Source organism: Eschrichtius robustus, chromosome 7 (assembly GCF_028021215.1).
Source record: "Eschrichtius robustus isolate mEscRob2 chromosome 7, mEscRob2.pri, whole genome shotgun sequence".
Taxonomy (NCBI): Eukaryota; Metazoa; Chordata; class Mammalia; order Artiodactyla; family Eschrichtiidae; genus Eschrichtius; species Eschrichtius robustus.
The window spans coordinates 91,210,979-91,230,277 of NC_090830.1; the positions used below are offsets into that span (position 1 = coordinate 91,210,979).

At 43.0% G+C, this 19,299-nt stretch overlaps 1 protein-coding gene across 1 annotated transcript in view; it reads right to left on the bottom strand.

The window, feature by feature from the left end:
- VSTM4 (V-set and transmembrane domain containing 4) overlaps positions 1-19,299 on the bottom strand; it is an 88,927-nt gene that overhangs the window by 30,696 nt on the left and 38,932 nt on the right. The window contains exon 5 of the mRNA XM_068548042.1: positions 18,219-18,252. Within this exon, the coding sequence (XP_068404143.1) occupies positions 18,219-18,252 (34 nt within the window). The remainder of the gene's footprint in view (positions 1-18,218; positions 18,253-19,299) is intronic.

Here is a 19,299-nt window from a genome sequence, read left to right on the forward strand (position 1 = left end):
CCAGACTTTTTCCTCTTCCTTGTTTTATTTTTTTAAAAAGACTATTTTTTTTAGAGCAGTTCTATGTTCACAACAAAATTGAGCAAAAGATACAGAGATTTTCCATAGACCCCTGACCACCCCCATTATGAACATCCCCACCAGAGCGGTGCATTTGTTTTAACTGATGAAACTACCTTGACACACATCATCACCCAAAGTCCACAGTTTACATTAGGGTTCACTCTTGGTGTTGTACATTCTATGGGTTTGGACAAACTTATAATGTAGCCATTACTGTAGTATCATACAGAATAGCTTCCATGCCCTAAAATTCCTCTGTGCTCTTCCTATTCATCCCTCCCTCCCCCACCTCTGGCAACCACTGATCTATTAACTGTCTCCATAGCTTTGCCTTTTCCAGAATGTCACATATAGTTTGAATCATACAGTATGTGTAGCCTTTTCAGATTGGCTTCATTAACTTAGAAATATGCATTTAAGTTTTCTCCATGTCTTTTCATAGCTTGATAGCTCATTTCTTTTTAATGTTGAATAATATTCCATTGTCTGGATGTACCAGGGTTTATTTATTCATTCATCTACGGAAGGACATCTTTTTTGCTCCCAAGTTTTGGAGATTATGAATAAAGCTGCTGTCAACATCCATGTGCAGGCTTTTTGGGGACATAAGTTTCAACTCTTCCTTGGTTCTTATACATTGTTTTTTTAAAAAATAATATTGTATTACCATTTTGCATCCTTCTTTTTACTTAATCTACACTTTCCATATTGTCACATCATCCCACTATTCCAGTGAGAAGACATGCCACAGTTTACTTAGCCTTCCCCTGACATCTAAACATCTAATTTGTTTCCCAGTTTGATATACAAATAACATTGCTATAAATATATTTGTGCATAATGGTTTTCCATTCTTAGATTTTGTTTTTGGATTCTTAGACCTGGAAATGCTAGTTCACAGAGGAGGATCATTTTAAAGGTTATTCAATACCCACTGTCAAAAAAAAAAAAAAAAAAATACCCACTGTCAAAATGATTTCCAACAAGTTAGTACTACTTTATAGCCGCTTGGTCAATGGATGAGGGCATTTATCTTTTCATCCTTTTTAACACCAGATTTATCAGTTTAAAACATTTCTCACTTAATGAAGAAAAATGTGATATCTCCTTTTACTTGCATTTCTTTGCTTGCTAGGAGGAACATTTCCCGTGTTTGTCTAACTGTGTTTCCTTATTTATGAATGATGTATGGACACCTTCTGCTATTATTTATTAGGATCGTTGAGTCATTCTTATAGATTTGTTTGCATCTTTGACATCAATGTGACATGCTTATTGCAAACATTTCCCGACTTTTGAATTTTGGCTTTTTGTTAAATGCGTGGTCATTTGTTTCTGCTAAAATCATTTGATATTTTCTTTTTGTCCATTGCCTCTGAGTTGGGATTATCCTCGCCAGTTGCACCTCACACCCCACAAAATCAGATTATATTCCCCCTTCCTCTTCTCTTTCCTTGGCTTTAATTCTTTAGCTCTTTAATATAAAATGAAAATTTTGAGACATCATAAACTTAGGCCATTACGCCCGGGGCTTTCAGTAAGCTGAAAAAAGATCTGCTTTGTCATCACCATTTCTCCTTGAAAACAGTAAAACTACACTAAACTAAATTCAGTTCTACTTCATACCTCAATCATGAGCGCTCAGATACAATGAGTCACCACAATGACATACGATAGACAGTTATTCCCTCAGAAGCTTACGTTTCCCGTTGAGCCAGCAGGGCTGGTAGGAATTTTTGGCCAAGTCCGTCTTATGATTCACTTACGAGAAAAGTTATTCTACATCTTGGGTTGCAACAGGACTGTATTTTGTGTCTGACACAAGGGAGTGGGCATTGCTGGAGCCAGTCAAACCAAGGAAGATAGAAAATAGGCCGGAAACTCCAGCTAAATTAGAGAGCTGTGTGATCGGAGAGAAGTGTTATTTGTGGGGAACAGGGCTGTTTTTCTGGCTCCCACAAGGGCGGGGCAGGAGGCGCACATGTGGGACCCTTGTTGTGACATGTACAAAGTTCCGGCCTGGCCGCCTCTCATAGGAGTCTCTGTCCCACAAAGACTGGGCACCTCTGCTCCGTGGCACGTGGTGGCTGGATCTAGCAAACGGGCACTGGACGGGGGCAGAAAGCCTGCACTAAATCTGCTTCCACTCTGACTAGAGAGGTGATACAGGGCAAGTCACTCGCTTCCCTGGGCCGCATCCCCCAACCTGTAAGACGGGGAGATGTACCCTTGCTATCTATCTCACAGGGTTATAGTTAGGGTCAGGTAAGAAACTCAGCCTAAATTAGACGGGGCATGAAATGGCTAAACAGCATGGATCCTAATCTCCAGCGTGTGGATACAGTAGGGGGGTAGGGGCATGTCATGGTGCTACCCAGGGAGAATAATATTGCTACCTGGGTATCTCATGGCGCCATGTCTTGGTCCTGAGGGGAAGCACAAACTTCAACTTAAACCTTGATCAGAAAATCTTTCTGTCGAGAGAGCACAGTGCACCCTCCTAGAGCCACAGACATAGCAGTGCTGTACAAGTGCCACGCAGGACAGAGCAGGCGAGCAGGGCGTAGAGAGAGGCTGCACCCCTGAGCAATGGGTGGCCACTCCAGGACACTAGGTAAAGCAGGCAACCTGGATTTTACCAGGCACTGAACAAATTGTGAGCGATCATATTTTGCAGAAGCTAAAGTTAATAAGAGCTATGTCTGTCTACCCGACGCAAAGCACTGTGAAAAGTGCCTGATATCCACAATCTCTGACCTGCCCAGATGGGAAAATTAAGCCTCAGAGAGGTCCAGGCAGGAGATCTGGGATGGACCTGCCTCCTTGGCCCTGAAGCAAGGACTCTGAGCCCAGCCCAGACAACAGAGAACAAGAGAACTAGGGCAGGAAGAAGGTCAATCAAGCCAGATCCACAATGGCTGCTCTAGGCTTAAACCAGCTCCCCAAAAAGGTACCGGAAGGCGAAATCAGCATTCCACTGCACTTTCAGTCTATACTAAATCCAGGACGATTACAGCTGCTCAAAGCCCTGCCCTGGTGGGAGGAAGAGGGGCCAGCCTGAGTGCTAGGGTCCTGGAGGCAGGAGCAGTGACTGGTGCCCAAGACCAAGGGCCATCCTGGCCCAAGATTGGGCAGAGAAGGAGGGGAGCACATGCTTGTCCCTGGGATTGTGCTGCCCAAAGGGAGGTGGGTGTGGGCAGGCCAGCCATGTGGAAATTCTGTGCCTCTACAACTAAGTGAGTCTGGGAGCAGAAAAAAAATAAAATAGTATAAACTGAGATGATCTCACCAAGGAACATTTTTAAAATGAAGAACCAAACACCCAGGCACACCTTGCTTTCATAAGTGAATGTGAGCTCAAAGCGCCCTCATACTGAACCACAGCGCCTGTGCATAAGGAGTGCCACCCCTCCATCAAATACCTGCCTCACTGGGATACACCAGAGGAGCAGTTAACTGTTCCCACCGAAGAGCGTTCAGACACCCAACCTTCATCCCCCAGGTGCCTGGTGTTTCCCTGGATCCAGGACGAGCTTTGTGCCTCCACACATGAACTATGCCCCCTTGGGGTCTGTTCAATCCCGTTTCCTGCTGAATGAGCAGAGGATCCTCATCCTGGCATAAAGCTGTCCGTCACATACTGCAGAGGGATTCAGCGTGGCCTGAACTGGGATGGCTGGGATGCCAAGTGTGGTCTGTCGGGCAAAAGATCCCGACCCAGAAAGCCCTCCGCGAGCGGGGCTGAGGAAGATGTGCCAATCTGGCCCTGCCAGCATCCTTCTGGGCCTGCCCTCCCTGAACACTTCCTGCTCCCACACCATCTTTGAAAGTCAGTGTTTCCGTTGATCCACTTTACCTTCCGAAGTGTCCACGTGCTTCCTTTCCTCCAGCCTGCACACCTCAGTTCAGACCATGAGGACTCACCAGGACCCCCAGAGGGCTCCCTCAGTTCCTCTCCGAGCAGCTCCAGGCCGCCTTTCCAAGACTGCCCGCGATACGCTCATCCCCCTATAACCTCGTACCTTGCAATGTCAAGTGTGGAATCTTGCAGGAGGAACGCAGGTCTCGACAACTATGTTATCATCTCACTGTCGTTTACAATGACAGGTCCCCCGCCCAAGGTAGCTGCCACTGATAAAGGCCAAGGACTAGTGCAAATAGGGCGAATTTCCTGACATCTCGCTCTAGGCTTTTGAAAGTGCTCCACGGGCTTTCCTTGTCACACAAGGTCAATCAACAGCACATGCCGAGGAACGGTGTACAAGGTACAGAACTTCACTTTCGAGGCAGACGAATGGTGCCTCCCTTGAGGTGACTCTTTCTCATAAATGAGTGAGTTTTAAAATGGTAATTACAAGCACGGAGACGAAAGAAAATAAGTCTATCGTAACCAAAACATGACCTTCATAAGTATTTCCAGACTTTTTCCTCTTCCTTGTTTTATTTTTTTAAAAAGACTTTAGTTTTTAGAGCAGTTCTATGTTCACAACAAAACTGAGCAAAAGATACAGAGATTTTCCATAGACCCCTGACCACCCCCATTATGAACATCCCCACCAGAGCGGTGCATTTGTTTTAACTGATGAAACTACCTTGACACACATCATCACCCAAAGTCCACAGTTTACGTTAGGGTTCACTCTTGGTGTTGTACATTCTATGGGTTTGGACAAACTTATAATGTAGCCATTACTGTAGTATCATACAGAATAGCTTCCATGCCCTAAAATTCCTCTGTGCTCTTCCTATTCATCCCTCCCTCCCCCACCTCTGGCAACCACTGATCTATTAACTGTCTCCATAGCTTTGCCAGCAGCTTTACCAGCATTATGATCATCATTATTATGGAATCTGCTCTCGGAGTCCTTGAATAGGGACTGGACGGACATGGCAGGGTTCTCAGAAACCTGTGCCAGAGCGGGCACACCTAGAAAGGACCTGCAGACCCCGGGGGTCCTGATGCATTACTTTCTGCTGCTTTCATCCTATGTATGACATTTTTGCATGCATTTTGTGAAGAGCACCAGGATAAAAGCTGCTCCTTCGTGAGGCAGTTGCCAAGGCACCTCCCTGTCCACAGCCTCCCCATGGCCTTTCATCATAAATGGTTTACATCACCTGAGAGGTTCTGCTGGGCCTCACTGTGAGAGCTCGTCCTTCGTGGTCCCTGCCAGTTTCACAGAGTCTGCGTAAAGGCTTGGAGGTGGTTTAGTTTGTGAGTTTGAAATCTCTCAATACTAACTGGTAAGGTCAGGAGGTGCTTCCTTAATATTGGGTGGGCCAAAAAGTGCCTTCAGGTTTTTAAGTAAAAATAAAAGACACATTTTTCAATTACACCAAGAACTTTATTGAACAATGTATTCACCCTTTTGTTCTACTACCTTCTGCCATTTTTCAAGCAACTTCATAATTCCATCTTCCCGAAACTTTTTTTTTCTTAACATCCTTATTGGAGTATAATTGCTTTACAGTGTTGTGTTAATTTCTGCTGTATACCAAAGTGAATCAGCTATACGTATACATATATCCCCATATCCCCTCCCTCTTGCATCTCCCTCCCTCCCACCCTCCCTATCCCACCCCTCTAGGTGGTCACAAAGCACCGAGCTGATCTCCCCGTGCTATGTGGCTGCTTCCCACTAGCTATCTATTTTACATTTGGTAGTGTATATATGTCCATGCCATTCTCTCATCTTGTCCCAGCTTCCCCTTCCCCTTCCCTGTGTCCTCGAGTCCATTATCTACGTCTGCATCTTTATTCCTGTCCTGCCCCTAGGTTCATCAGAACCTTTTTTTTTTTTTTTAGATTCCATATATACGTGTTAGCATACGGTATTTGTTTTTCTCTTTCTGACTTACTTCACTCTGTATGACAGACTCTAGGTCCAACCACCTCACTACAAATAACTCAATTTCATTTCTTTTTATGGCTGAGTAATATTCCATTGTATATATGTGCCACATCTTCTTTATCCATTCATCTGTCGATGGACACTTAGGTTGCTTCCATGCCCTGGCTATTGTAAATAGTGCTGCAATGAACACTGTGGTACATGTCTCTTTTTGAATTATGGTTGTCTCAAAACTTTTCATCTTTCTGAGCAAAAAACTGTTCCAGATGCCTTTTACAGTCTTCCAGGGAATTGAAATTTTTTCCATTAAGATAATTTTGTAAAGACCAAAATAAATGGAAATCCGAAGGTGCAATGTCTGGTGAATACAGCAGATGAATCAGAACTTCCCAGCCAAGCTGTAACAGTTTTTGCCTGGTCACCAAAGAAACATGCAGTCTTGCGTTATCCTGATGGAAGATTATGCGTTTTCTGTTGACGAATTCTGGATGCTTTTCGTCGAGTGCCACTTTCAGTTGGTCTAATTGGGAGCAGTACTTGTTGGAAATAATCGTGTGGTTTTCTGGAAGGAGCTCATGATAGAGGACTCCCTTCCAATCCCACCATATACACAACATCACCTTCTTTAGATGAAGACCGGCCTTTGGTGTGGTTGGTGGTGGTTCATTTCGCTTGCCCCACGATCTCTTCCATTCCACATTACTGTGCAGTATCCACTTTTAATAGTCCATCACAATTTGCTTTAAAAACAGAACGTTTTCATTATGTTTCAGTGGAGAATCGAATGTGGAAATATGGTCAGGAAGGTTTTTTTTCCTTAACTTACGTGGAACCCAAACATCAAAGCGATTCACATAACCAAGCTGGCGCAAATGATTTTCAACGCTTGATTTGGATATTTTGAGTACGTCGGCTGTCTCCCACGTGGTATAACGTCGATTGTTCTCAATTAAGGTCTCGATTTGATTGATCGCTATCAACGTCAACTGGTCTACCCGACCGTGGAGCATCGTCCAGTGAGAAATCTCCAGCACGAAACTTCACAAACCACTTTTGACACGTTCGATCAGTCACAGCACCTTCTCCGTACACTGCACAAATCTTTTTGTGCGTTTCGGTTGCGTTTTTACCTTTCTTGAAATAATAAAACATAATATGCTGAAAATGTTGCTTTTTTTCTTCCATCTTCAATATTAAAATGGCTACACAAAAATTCACCAATTTTGATGTCTTTTTTAAAATGCATGCTGATACGACAGCTGTCACATACAATCTAACAAAATTGTTTCGAATGAAGTTAAAGACAACTAAGTGCTACTAGAGCCATCTTATGGAGAAAACCGAACGAACCTTTTGGCGCACCCAAAATTTAGCGGTTCTATGCAGAGTTGGTCTTGGGTCATAAGAATAAAAGCAAGGAGAGGTCATTGGGGTTACCTGCCCAGCATCCACTCCCTGCCCCCTAGGGCTGAAGGCAAATGTTTGGGTGGCACTGACCCCCCACTCCCTGCTCGGCACAGTTTTATCCTCTGGCCTTAGTGCTTGGTTCAGGTTGGTCCCATAACAATGAGTTCAGTTGTGTTTGCTCATTAGGAAGCAAGATGACTCCTTCATGAGGCCAGGGGTGAAAGCACGTGCTGCCACCATTCCCTTCCCAAGGGGAGCTGGCCTGGCCTGAGGACACATCAAAGCCTGGAGGCAGCACTGCCCAGAGAAGGCTGGGAGCAGAAGCCACTGCCCTCAGGACCCTGTGCCCCCCGGAGCAAGGCCCACCCACTGCAGCATCCCCGGTCAGGTGAGCCAGCCAAGTCCCTTCCTGGGTAAGACCATCTGAGCTGGCTTTTCTGTTACCTGGAATCAAAAGGTTTACAGAGGGCTAACTCTTCATCTAAGAGTTGGCAGTTTTATTCATGTTCTTAATCTGGGGAGATTAATTTGTACCTTGCAGGGTTTTTATGAGGATTAGAAGTAAGTCCCATAAAGTGTTCAGCTGCAGAGGTACACGGGCACTCCGTGAGTAATTAGTCCACAGCCGGTATCATTTCACTGAATGCTCATGACGACCCTGAGCCATAGGGACAAAGGCAAGTTTGTGCCCATTTTGTGGAGGGTGAAATATTCCCAGAGAAGCTGAGTGACTGGTCCAACGTCACCAAGCTGCTGAGTGGCACAGCTCAAACTGACACTAAAACCAGGTGGATGTTTGTCACGTGATTCCAGGAATAACAACCAGGTCCCGTCGCACAGGCCTGTCCTCCTCATGCCTGCCTCTGCCTAGGGCTCTGGAAGGAGGGAGCTGAGCCTGAGCCCTGGGGTGGGGCGAGGATAAGACTGCACAGCAGTGATGTCAGGGATGCAGGAGGAAGGTCAGGAGACACACACCCAAGTCTGCCGTCCCTGCCCTTGCCCCCTTGCTTGCTCAGCTGAATGCGGACAGAGGCTCAGACACCCACAAATCGATGCCTATGACCAGAGGGATGCACTTTTCAAAGTCAAGGGATGCAGGGCAGCTGCAGCCAATCCCAGCATCGATCGCCAAACCCTTCCCGCTTCTCCTTCCATTGCCCTAACATTTCTGCAGCATCTACTTTTTGTTCATTTGTGTGAATGCCAACACCAAAGCTCTCACAATCAGATCCAAGCTTCCCAGCACACCTATGCTAATGTGTGAGCCCTGGAGCCAGGTGGCCTGGGCTGGCAGCCCTCGCTATTCTTCCCCTCACTGGCCAGGAGACCTCACCAACATCAACACTTTTTGTATTGCTTTCTCATCTGTAGGATGGAGATAATCACAGCACCCACTCATGGGGTTGTTGTGAGGCGGGAAGAAGATGGTGTGTGTCCCATGCTTCGCACTGTGCCAGGGCACAGCATTTAATAACAGTGTGGCTCCGTTATTGTTATTACTATGATGACTGCCATCCCCTGGCATCTGGCCCTGCCATCAACTCCAGCCTCACCTCCCTGCTGCTCTGCCCTGAATCTCCAGGGTTCCTCACCTCCATGGACTAAATCCCTTCATCTGCTGTGCTTTTCACTCCCCAGTTCTGTGCGCTGCCCTCCCCCAGCCCTCTTCTCCTGTAACGCTCTAACTCAGCCTTCAAGACTTGGCCCAGATTTCACCCCCAGGAAGCCTTCCTTACCACCCACAGACCCCTGGGACAGGGTTAGGGGCACCTCCTCTGGGTGTCCGTGACAGCTCCGTGGGCATTCCACGGGTGCTGCCACGGTCTTGTTTCTCTGGGTCTCCCACCAGAGGGAGACCTCAAGGCATGGGCTGTGTGTTATTTCATTCTTGTTCTATGGGCCTTACAAGCTTACAGAAGAATCAATCGTAAGTATTGACTGAATAATAACAGAACCACTTGCATAGAGCTCACCATTTACCTGTTGGAAGCACTTTGTACCGACCAACTCATGAAATCCTCCCAACACACTATATGCTAGGACTATTATTGCCCTCATTTTATCAGAGAGGTTGAAAAATTAGCTAAAGGCACACAGCAATCAGTGGCAGAGCCCGGATGTGAACTGAGGCAGCCTGGCCACAGAATATTTAACCATCACAGCAGATTGCCTTTCACAGAAGGAATAAATGTTTTATAACACTGCTACTATTCAATATTATACAAATGAAGCAAGTAGTTACATATCTCAGTTTTGAGCATATATCTTCATATTCGCTTTGAAACCACATCGCTGCCTTCACTCTAAGATCCTGAACAAATCACTTATTAAATCCCATACTTCGACTGTGGGAGTATGTTTAAAAATCTCTGATGGTTCAGAAAAGACTGAAAAATTATTTAAACTAAGCTCACAAAGTATAGTAAAACTGTGCCTGTAATTTATCCAACATGTAAATAGTCTGTGGCCCTGACTCTTTATCCTTGAGAAAGTGTATGCACCAGAAAACATGAAGAAAGCTTACACAACTTCAGCTGTAACTGCATCAGTACAGGTGACACAATGTCCATTTTAATTTCTCCCATTTGCGAAAATTTATTATCTCAAACCCGTAAGAAGAGGTCAAGCAAAAGGTCAGGAAACGTACTGGCTGGGAATCGCCTTTTTGGTGCCCCCTTCCACCCTTTTGACAATTTTCTTGAACTTGAAGAAAGGCACGTGAGTGCACTGAGGAGGTATCATGGTATGAAAACACATTATAACTCTGAAATTGGTGGCATTTCAACTAAAATCTGATCTTCCGGGACTCTGGGGTACAGTTTCATACCTACCAGTTGAGCTGCTCTCAGGGCTGCTTTCCCCAGGGAGGGCACGCTTAAAATCTTGCAGAATCCTGAGAAGCTCACTAAGGTCTGGGTCTCTGCTCCAGGAGAGAGCGCTCTGCCATCAGAAAGGAACTGTCCCCCAGCCCCAAAGGTCAAGGCCACCCCTCCCAGGAAATGGCAACTTCCGACTTCAAGGATGACACACATTCGAGACTTGTTTTCCTTCTGTTTGAGCTTCTCTCAATAAGTCATGGAATTCCCTAGAGTCCCCAGGTTCTGCCCCAGTCACTTGGCAAGGTCCCTGTCTCAGTGACCACAGCCTCAACGCCAGCATGTGGCCTCTTCCTGAGGGTCCCTCCCCTGCCTGACGGCTTCTGTTCCTGGCATCTTGCCCTGGTCCTGTGCTCTCTGCCCATTCTCCCTTAGGAGGAAGGGGTCAGAGGACAGAGAAGGACATTTGTCCCTATCATAGCTTGAGACTCCGGGGCCCCGCTGCCCACTGCCATAGCACAGATGAAGGAGCCGGGATCTGGGAGCCCTCTGGCACAACAGGGACGGAACCAAAAAATGCCTGGGCTACAGAGGCAGAGAACAATTCAGGTCAAGGCCAGTTAAAATGGCAAGGATTGACCAGTTCACAAGTGAGGCCCCGTGGCAGGGAATGGGCTGTACTAGGTCAAACGAGCATGAGGTTCTAATAGAAAGATGCATGCAAGTCAGAAGGGCACCCGCTACCAGGTTCATGGGGGCAGCCCTGGCCCCTGCAGGGTCCTGGGGTGCAGTGGACTAGAAAAGGCAGGCTTTCCAGAGGCAGATCTGTGGGCTGGCCCAACAGGAGATACGCCAACAGGGAGCGCTCAACTCAGGCGCCCAACCAGTTTCACTGACAGCACCGGCAGGTAGAGGGGGCAGCATTTAAGCGGGACTCTGTGGTCATCTCTGACCTCTGGCAGGCATCACAGGGCTGGGGGAGAACCAAACTCTAATGCCCACCAGGCTGGGGTGACGCCTTCGCTGTACTTCCAGCCTCAGCACCAGCTCTGAATAGGTGCAACTGAAGGGGAAGGCCGGGGAATGGAAGGAAGTGGAGCCCAAACTCCCACACTGCTTGCTAAGAATGTGAGGCCAGACGCTAGATCACAGCATGCAAATCCTGAGAAATACTGGCAGGCTGGCCCCTCCACAGCCTCTGATCACCTGAGCCATAACCTTCCCCCACGCCTGAAATGCCGGTCCTTGGAGCCTTTCCGGGGCATATGCTTTAAAAAAGAAACAAATAGCTTTATTGAAGCATAATTTACTCCCCATAAAATTCACTGATCATAAGTGTACAATTCAATAATTTTAGCAGATTTATAAAGTTGTGCAACCATCACCGCAGTACAGTTTTAGAACGTCTCTATCACCCCCCAAAAGTTCCCTCTTGCCTATTTATAGTTAATCCCTATTCCCACCCTCAGCCCTAAGCAACTACTAATCTACTTTCTGACTCTATAAATTTACCTTTTCTGGACATTTCAAATAAGTGGAATCATACAATACATAATTTTTTGCATCTGGCTTAGCTGACTTAGTACAACGTTTTTGAGGTTCACCCCTGTGGTAGCATAGATCAGCAGTTTCTTACTTTTTATTATCAAATCGTATTTCAGTGAATGAATTACTAAGTTTTGTTTATCCATTCACCAGTTGATGGATATACTTAGATTGTTTCCAGCTTCTGGTGATTATGAATAAAGCAGCTATGAAAAGCTGCATGCATGTATTTGTGTGGACATATGTTTTCATTTCTCCTGGGGAGATTCCTACCAGTGAAATTGCTGGGTCATATGGTTAAGTCTATGTTTAATGTTTTAAGAAATCACCAAACCGTTTCTCCAAAATGGCTACACCATTTTACATTCCCACCAGCAATGTACAGGGTTCCAGTTTCACCACAACATGGCCAACACTTGACATTGTCTGTCTTTTTTTTTTTTTTTTTAATAAATTTATTTATTTATTTATTTTTGCTGCGTTGGGTCTTCGTTTCTGTGCCAGGGCTTTCTCTAGCTGCAGCGAGCGGGGGCCACTCTTCATCGCGGTGCGCGGGCCTCTCACTATCGTGGCCTCTCTTGTTGCGGAGCACAGGCTCCAGACGCACAGGCTCAGTAGTTGTGGCTCACGGGCCCAGTTGCTCCGCGGCATGTGGGATCTTCCCAGACTAGGGCTCGAACCCGTGTCCCCTGCATTGGCAGGCAGATTCTCAACCACTGCGCCACCAGGGAAGCCCCCTGTCTGTCTTTTTTATGATAGCCATTGTAGTGGGTGTTTAGTGGCACCACATTTTGGTTTTATTCACACTTCTCTAATGACTAATCATATTGAACATATTTTCATGAACTTGCGAGCCATTTATGTATCTTCTTTAGGGAAATATCTATTCAAGTCTTTTTTGTCCATTTTTTTAAATTGAGGTATAGTTGCTGTACAATATTATGTAAGTTTCAGGTGTACAACATAGTGATTCACAATTTTTTAAGGTTATATTCCATTTATAGTTATTATAAAATACTGGCTATATTCCCTGTGTTGCACCATATATCCTTGTACCTTATTTATTTTATACATAGCAATTTGTACCTCTTAATCCCCTTCCCTCTCCCCACTGGTAACTACCAGTTTGTTCTCTATATCTGTGAGTCTGTTCCTTTTTTATTCTATTTACTGGTTTTTTAGATTGCACATATAAGTGATATCACACAGTATTTGTCTTTCTCTGTCTGGCGTGTTTCACTTAGCATAATACCCTCCAAATCCATCCATGTTGCTGCAAATGGCAAAATTTCATTCTTTTTTATGGCTGAGTAGTATTCCATTGTATGTATATATATACCACATCTTCTTTATCCACTCATCTGTTGATGGACACTTACGTTGCTTCCATATCTTGGCAATCATAAATAGTGCTGTTATGAACATAGGGGTGCATGTATCTTTTCAAATTAGTGTTTTTGTTTTTTTCGAATATATACCCAGGAGTGGAATTGCTGGGTCATGTGGTAGTTCTATTTTTAGTTTTTTGAGAAACCTCCACACTGTTTTCCACAGTGGCTATACCGACTTACCTTCCCACCAACAGTGTATGAGGGTTCCCTTCTCTCTACACCCTTGCCAACATTTGTTATTTGTGTTATTTTTGATTCTAGCCATTCTGACAGGTATGAGATGATATCTCATTGTGGTTTAATTTGCACTTCTCTGATGATTAATGATGTTGAGCATAGTTTCATGTGCCTGTTGGCCATCTGTATGTCTTCTTTACCCATTTTTAATTGTGTTATTTATCGTGTTATTATTGAGTTGTAAGTGTTCTTTATATATTTTGTCCTAGCATCATTTGTTGAAAAGACTACGCTTTCTCAACTTTTTGGAAACACTTTGTGAGGGGTTGGTATTCTTATTTTCCTTTAATACTTGGCATGCTTCACCAGTAAAGCAATGTGGGCCTAGGCTTTTCATGGCTGGAAAGTTTTTAGCTAACAATTTAACTTCTGGACTTATTATAGGTTTATTCAGACTATAGCTTTCTTTTTAAATCAGTTTTGGAAATTTGTGTTTTTCTAGGAATTTTTCCATTTCATTTATGTTGTCTAATTTGTTAGAATAAACTTGGATTATCAGGATTATAACCTTTTAATTTTTGTAGGGTTTTCCTTTTTCCTTTCCTAATTTTGGTAATTGGTTATTTTCTCTCTCTCTTTTTTATTTTCATGGACAGTCTAACTTAAGGTTTGTCAAGTCCATTGATCTTTTCAAAGAACCAACTTTTGGTTTCATTGATACGTCTTTGCGTCTGTGTGTTTGTGTGTGTGTGTAGGTGTGTGTGTGTGTGTGTGTGTAAGTGTTTTCCGTGCCATTGATTTCTGTTCTAATCTCTATTATAACCTTTCTTCTGCTTACTTTGGACTTCACTTACACTTCTAGTTTCTTATGGTGAAAGCTTAAGGTATTGATTTTAGACCCTTCTTCTTGTCTGATATAGGCATTTAAAGGCCAAAAATTTTTCTCTAAGCACTACTTTAGTTGCATCCTATAAGGTTTGATATGCTGTGTTTTCATTTTTACTTAATTCAAAATATTTTCTAATTTTTCTTTTGATTTCTTCTTTGACCCACATATCATTTAAAAGTATGTTGTTTGAAATTCAAAACATTTAGGAATTTCCCAGATTTCTTTCTGTCACTAATTTCTATTTAATTCTGGTGTGGTCAGAGAACAGACTTCATATGATTTCTTACATAAATAAAATACTTAATTTTATAAAGATTTGTTTTATGGCCTAGCATATGGCCTATCCTGGAGAATGTGCCAAATAAACTTGAAAAGAATACATCATGCAGTCACTGGGTAAAGCATTCTTATTTGTCAGGTAAAACTGCTTCATCTTCTGTGTCCTGGTTGATTTTCTGTCTCAGTATTCTATCAATTACTGAGAGTGGAGCATTGAAATTCCCAGCTGTTACTCTAGAATAATTGAAAAATTTCGTTTTTAGTTTTCTGTTTTTGCTTCATGTATGTTGAGGCTCTGTTGTTTCGTCCATATAATGTGTTAAATTATCCTGATATGTTGATCTTTTATAATTATAAAACTTCTTTCTTTGTCTCTAGTAATATTTCTTGTCCTAAAGTATGTCTTATTAACTTAGCTACCACCTCTCTTACTGTTACTACTTGCATGATGTATCTTTTTCTATCCTTTGGGTGCCCTCCATTCTCCTCTGCACATGCATGTTGTCTCAGCCAGAGATATGCTTGACCCAACTGTGACCCAAACCTCAGGCTAGCAGAACCACTGGGCCTCCCTGCTCAATACCGCTAAGCCTGCCACTTCCACTGCCAACACTGCTGAACGTGGGCTTTGCACACTGCTCCAAGTCAAGTGAGCCCCCTTCTACCACAATAGAGAGGCTGATGGTCCTCCCAGCACTTCCTGCCTTAAAAGAATCTCCTCATCAGCCAAGCTGGGAAGGGAGAGTATCAGAGCAGCCCAAGGCCAAAACTCCACAGAGTACCACTGTTGCTCTCAGCAGTTCAGCAGTTTTTCAAGTAGAAAAGCCTCTCAGGTTAATATATACCTCTGGTCTTTCCAAAGTGCTAAAATGGTTACTTTTGTCAATTTTGTTAAGATTTATAGTTGCTTTTTGGGGGAAAGGACTTGCTAATCCCCTCACTCAACCGTACTCAGACATCTCTCCTGGGGACATATACATATACACTTGCACTCACGAAGGCAGGGATTTCTGTCTCTTTACTTCACTGCTGCTTGCCAAGCTCCTAGAACAGTACCTGGTAGATAGTAAGCTCTCAGTAAAATAACTTTGCATTTTGATATGAGTAACAGAATTTCTGAGGATCCCAAACTCGATAGCAGGAACACAAAGCAGTCAAGTATAGGGGTTGTTGGGACTGTAAACAGGATCCCCCAGAGATATCAAATACAATTTTTAATTGAAACTTTAACAGAGGTAATTGTGCATTCACATACAGTCATGAGAAATACAGCAGAGAAATCCTATGTACACGTTACCCATTTTTTCCCAAAGGTTTCCTAAGAAACAGCTTCTTGTTTCATTGATTCTCTCTATCACACCGCTGTTTTCAATTTCATCAGTTCCTGCTTTGTACTTTATTATCTCCTTCCTTCTGTTTGCTTCAGGTTTATTTTGCTCTCTTCCTAATTTCCTGAGGTGAGACCGCAGAATGTTGATTGGAGGGCTTTCCTCTCTTCTTATGTAAGCGTTTAATCCTATAAATTTCACTGTTAGCACAGCTTTAGCTGCATACCACATATTCTGTTATGTTTATTCTCATTTTTGGTCAATCCTATGTATTTTTTATTTCCTTTTAAACTTCCTCTTTGACCCATGGATTTTTTTTTAAAGTGTGTTGTTTAATTTCCACATGGTTAGAGATTTTCTTGCTGTTGTTTTATTTCTGCTTTATGGTTTGATTTCACTGTAGTCAGAGAACACATTTTATATGATTTTAATTATTTTAAATTTGTTGGGATTTGTTTTATAACCCAGGATTTGGTCTAAGATAAACCATATCTTATGGTGAATGTTGCATGGGGAATGGAAAAAAATGTGTTCTGCTACTGGTGGTTGGAGTATTTTGATACATATCAATTTGGTCCTCTTGGTTGACTGTGTTGTTTAGATCTTCAAAATCCTTGCTAATTTTCTATCTAGTTGGTCTATCTACTGCTGAGAGGGGATGTTGAAGTTGACAATTATCATTGTGGACTTATCTATTTCTTCTTTCAGCTTTCAGTTTTTGCTTTAGGCATTTTGTGGTTCTGCTATTTGATATGTACACATTTAGGATCTTTGTCTTCCTGGTGGATTGACCCATTTATCATTATTTAATGTCCCTCTTTATCTCTAGTAAGTTTCTTTGCTCTGAAGTCTATTTTATCATGTATTAGTATGCCCACTCTTGAATTTTTTGGTAATGTTTGCATGGTATATCTTTTTCCATCCTTCTATTTCAATCTTCCTATGTCACTGTGTTTGAAATGAGTTCCTTGTAAAGAGCATATATTTAAGTCATGGTTTTTTTTTTTTTAATCCACTCTGTCAGCCTCTGTCATCTGATGTATTTAAACCACTTACATTTAAGATAAATAGTATGTCAGCAATTAAGTCTGCCATTTTATTATTTGCTTTCTGTCTATTTTCTGTGGTTCTCATCCTTCTGTTTCTTTACGTTACTTGAACATATTTTAGCATTCTATCTTTATTATTCTATACTGTTTTTGAATGTGTTTTTCATAATTCTTTAATAATTGCTTTGAGCATTGCAATACACATGTGTGACACCACAGCCTACTGGTAAAAATGTTCTATCACTTGAAGTAAAGTGTGGAAATCTCATTTCTATTTAGGTCACTTTACCCTCCTCATTTTTATATATCATAATGCTCTTCTTGAGTATCAGATGGTTTTATAATTTTTTGTTTCAATCATCAAATATTATTTTTTAAACTCATGAAGAAAAGAATAGTCTACTTATGCACCCATATTTCTGCTCTTTCAATTCTTCCTTCTTCCTTCCTAATGCATCAAGATATTTCCTTTTATTTCAAGAATTTCTTTTAGCCATTCTTTTAAAGTAGGCCTGATAGTGAAACTAAAAATTCTTTTAGTTTCCCTTCATCTGAGAATGTCTTTATATCCCCTTCATTCCTAAGGGATAGTTTTGCTGAATATAGAATTTGTGGGTGGCAGTTCTTTTCTTGCAGTATTTGAAAAGTGGGCTGCTTCTTTCTGCCCTCCACGGATTCAGATGAAAAATGCACTGTCATTCAAACTTGTGTTTCCCTGATAATGCATTGTTTCTCTCTGGTTGCTTTTAAGATTTTTCTCTTTGCCTTTGTCTTTCATCATTTTCTTCTTACTACCTTTCAGAGTCCTCCTTTGTTTGTCTCTTATATTATTTCCAGAAATGACAGTTGTGCTTATTAGCAGGGAAGAGCAGGGAGAAATTGATCTAATCCATCCTGTCTGGACCAGAAGTCTCAAATTTTTAAATACTATGAGTTTGCAATATCTACCCTAACTCCATAACTATTGTTACCTGTGAGGTGTGTCCCATCAGCTAAAAGGCTAGCATCTTAGCACATATATCACTAATGGACGCATTCTGTAGAGTAGGACATAGGACAAGCAGGCATTGGTGGAAGGGGATCAGGAGTGTTTGTGGTCAGGAGGCATCAAAGTGGTTCAGTCCACCTGCCAGCTCCTTCCTAAGCAGGGGAACAGTCATTCAAGAGCAAGTGTCAAGCCTCCTCCAGCATGTATGTTGGGCCAGCATGAGCCACATGTTTGCTGGCCCCTCTCAGGGTGACAGTCAGAACACGAAATCTGGAAACATGCAAGTGCATGCAGAACACACATTTTTAGGCCAATTTTTGAACTAATATGCAGACGTTAAGGTAAAGATATGAATTTAACCATTTCTTGGTAATATCAAAAGAAAGTAAAATAGCAAAGAGTTTTACTTGAAAAAAAGAAGAAAATATTCCTACCTGTTCTGAGGGCATTTCACCAAATAGTGTCTCACTGTGAAAGGAAAAAGAAATAGAAGATGGTAAATAAATGCTACTTTAGATATATATTCTCCAGGAATCCCTAGGAAATGTAGGTGGCCAGGTATTGCCCAAACGTTGGCACGAACCACCTCTCAGGGCTATTATCCTTCTCTTTGGATGAGTACAGCAGAGCCATGGCAAGGACACCACAGTGACTTGATATTGTTCCATACCTGGATCAAGCCAGGCATGAAGCCATACACCTCAGACTTCCTGGTTACATAACCACCAAAATTCATTTTTTTTGCCAAGCCAGGTTGAATCGGGTTCTAATCTAGAGTTATAGAGTCACCCAACTTCTGAGCTCTGCCTTAGTCATGAGAAAGCCTTCTTGGGGCAACTTTTCTCCACTTAGGCGCTCCTGTCTATAAAATGGGTTTTAATTCTCTGATCAAAGCTCTTCCAGGACTAAGAGGAGGTCCTGGGAAAAAATAGCCTTTTTTTTTTTTTTTTTTTTTGCAATGACATCCTCCATAGTAGGTCTCCTTCAGAAAAACCGTGTTCTAGCTACAGAGGAAAAATAAGAATACCTAGGCAGTTATCCCAACAAGTGTCCAATCTAAGCTCATCATTGAGTTCACCTCAAAGAGAAGTAAAGCTGAAACAGCCACAGGGCCCTGGAGTTGTGTAGTAGAGTGTTACATCAATGGCCCCAATGAATCACGCATTAATATATCTATCCACATCCTTGTGTAACTCCCTCCCACACTGACTCTGAGCTTGGCCACATGATGTGCTTTGGCCAATGAAATATTAGCCAATGAGTCACAAGCAGAAGCATAAAAGGCCTTGTGCTCTGAGGTTTGTGAGCTCTCTCTCTCTCATTGCAGGGAACTCTTCTGCTATCACATGAAGAAGCCTGGCTAGCCTACTGGAAGATGAGACCACACGAAACAGACACGAGTCATCCCAGCTGAGGCGCCGAAGCAGCCAGGCCCCAGCTGACCCACTAGCAGGCTGCAGCTGCATGAGTGATCCAGCTGAGGCCAGAAGAACTGCTCAGCTGAGCCCAGGTCAA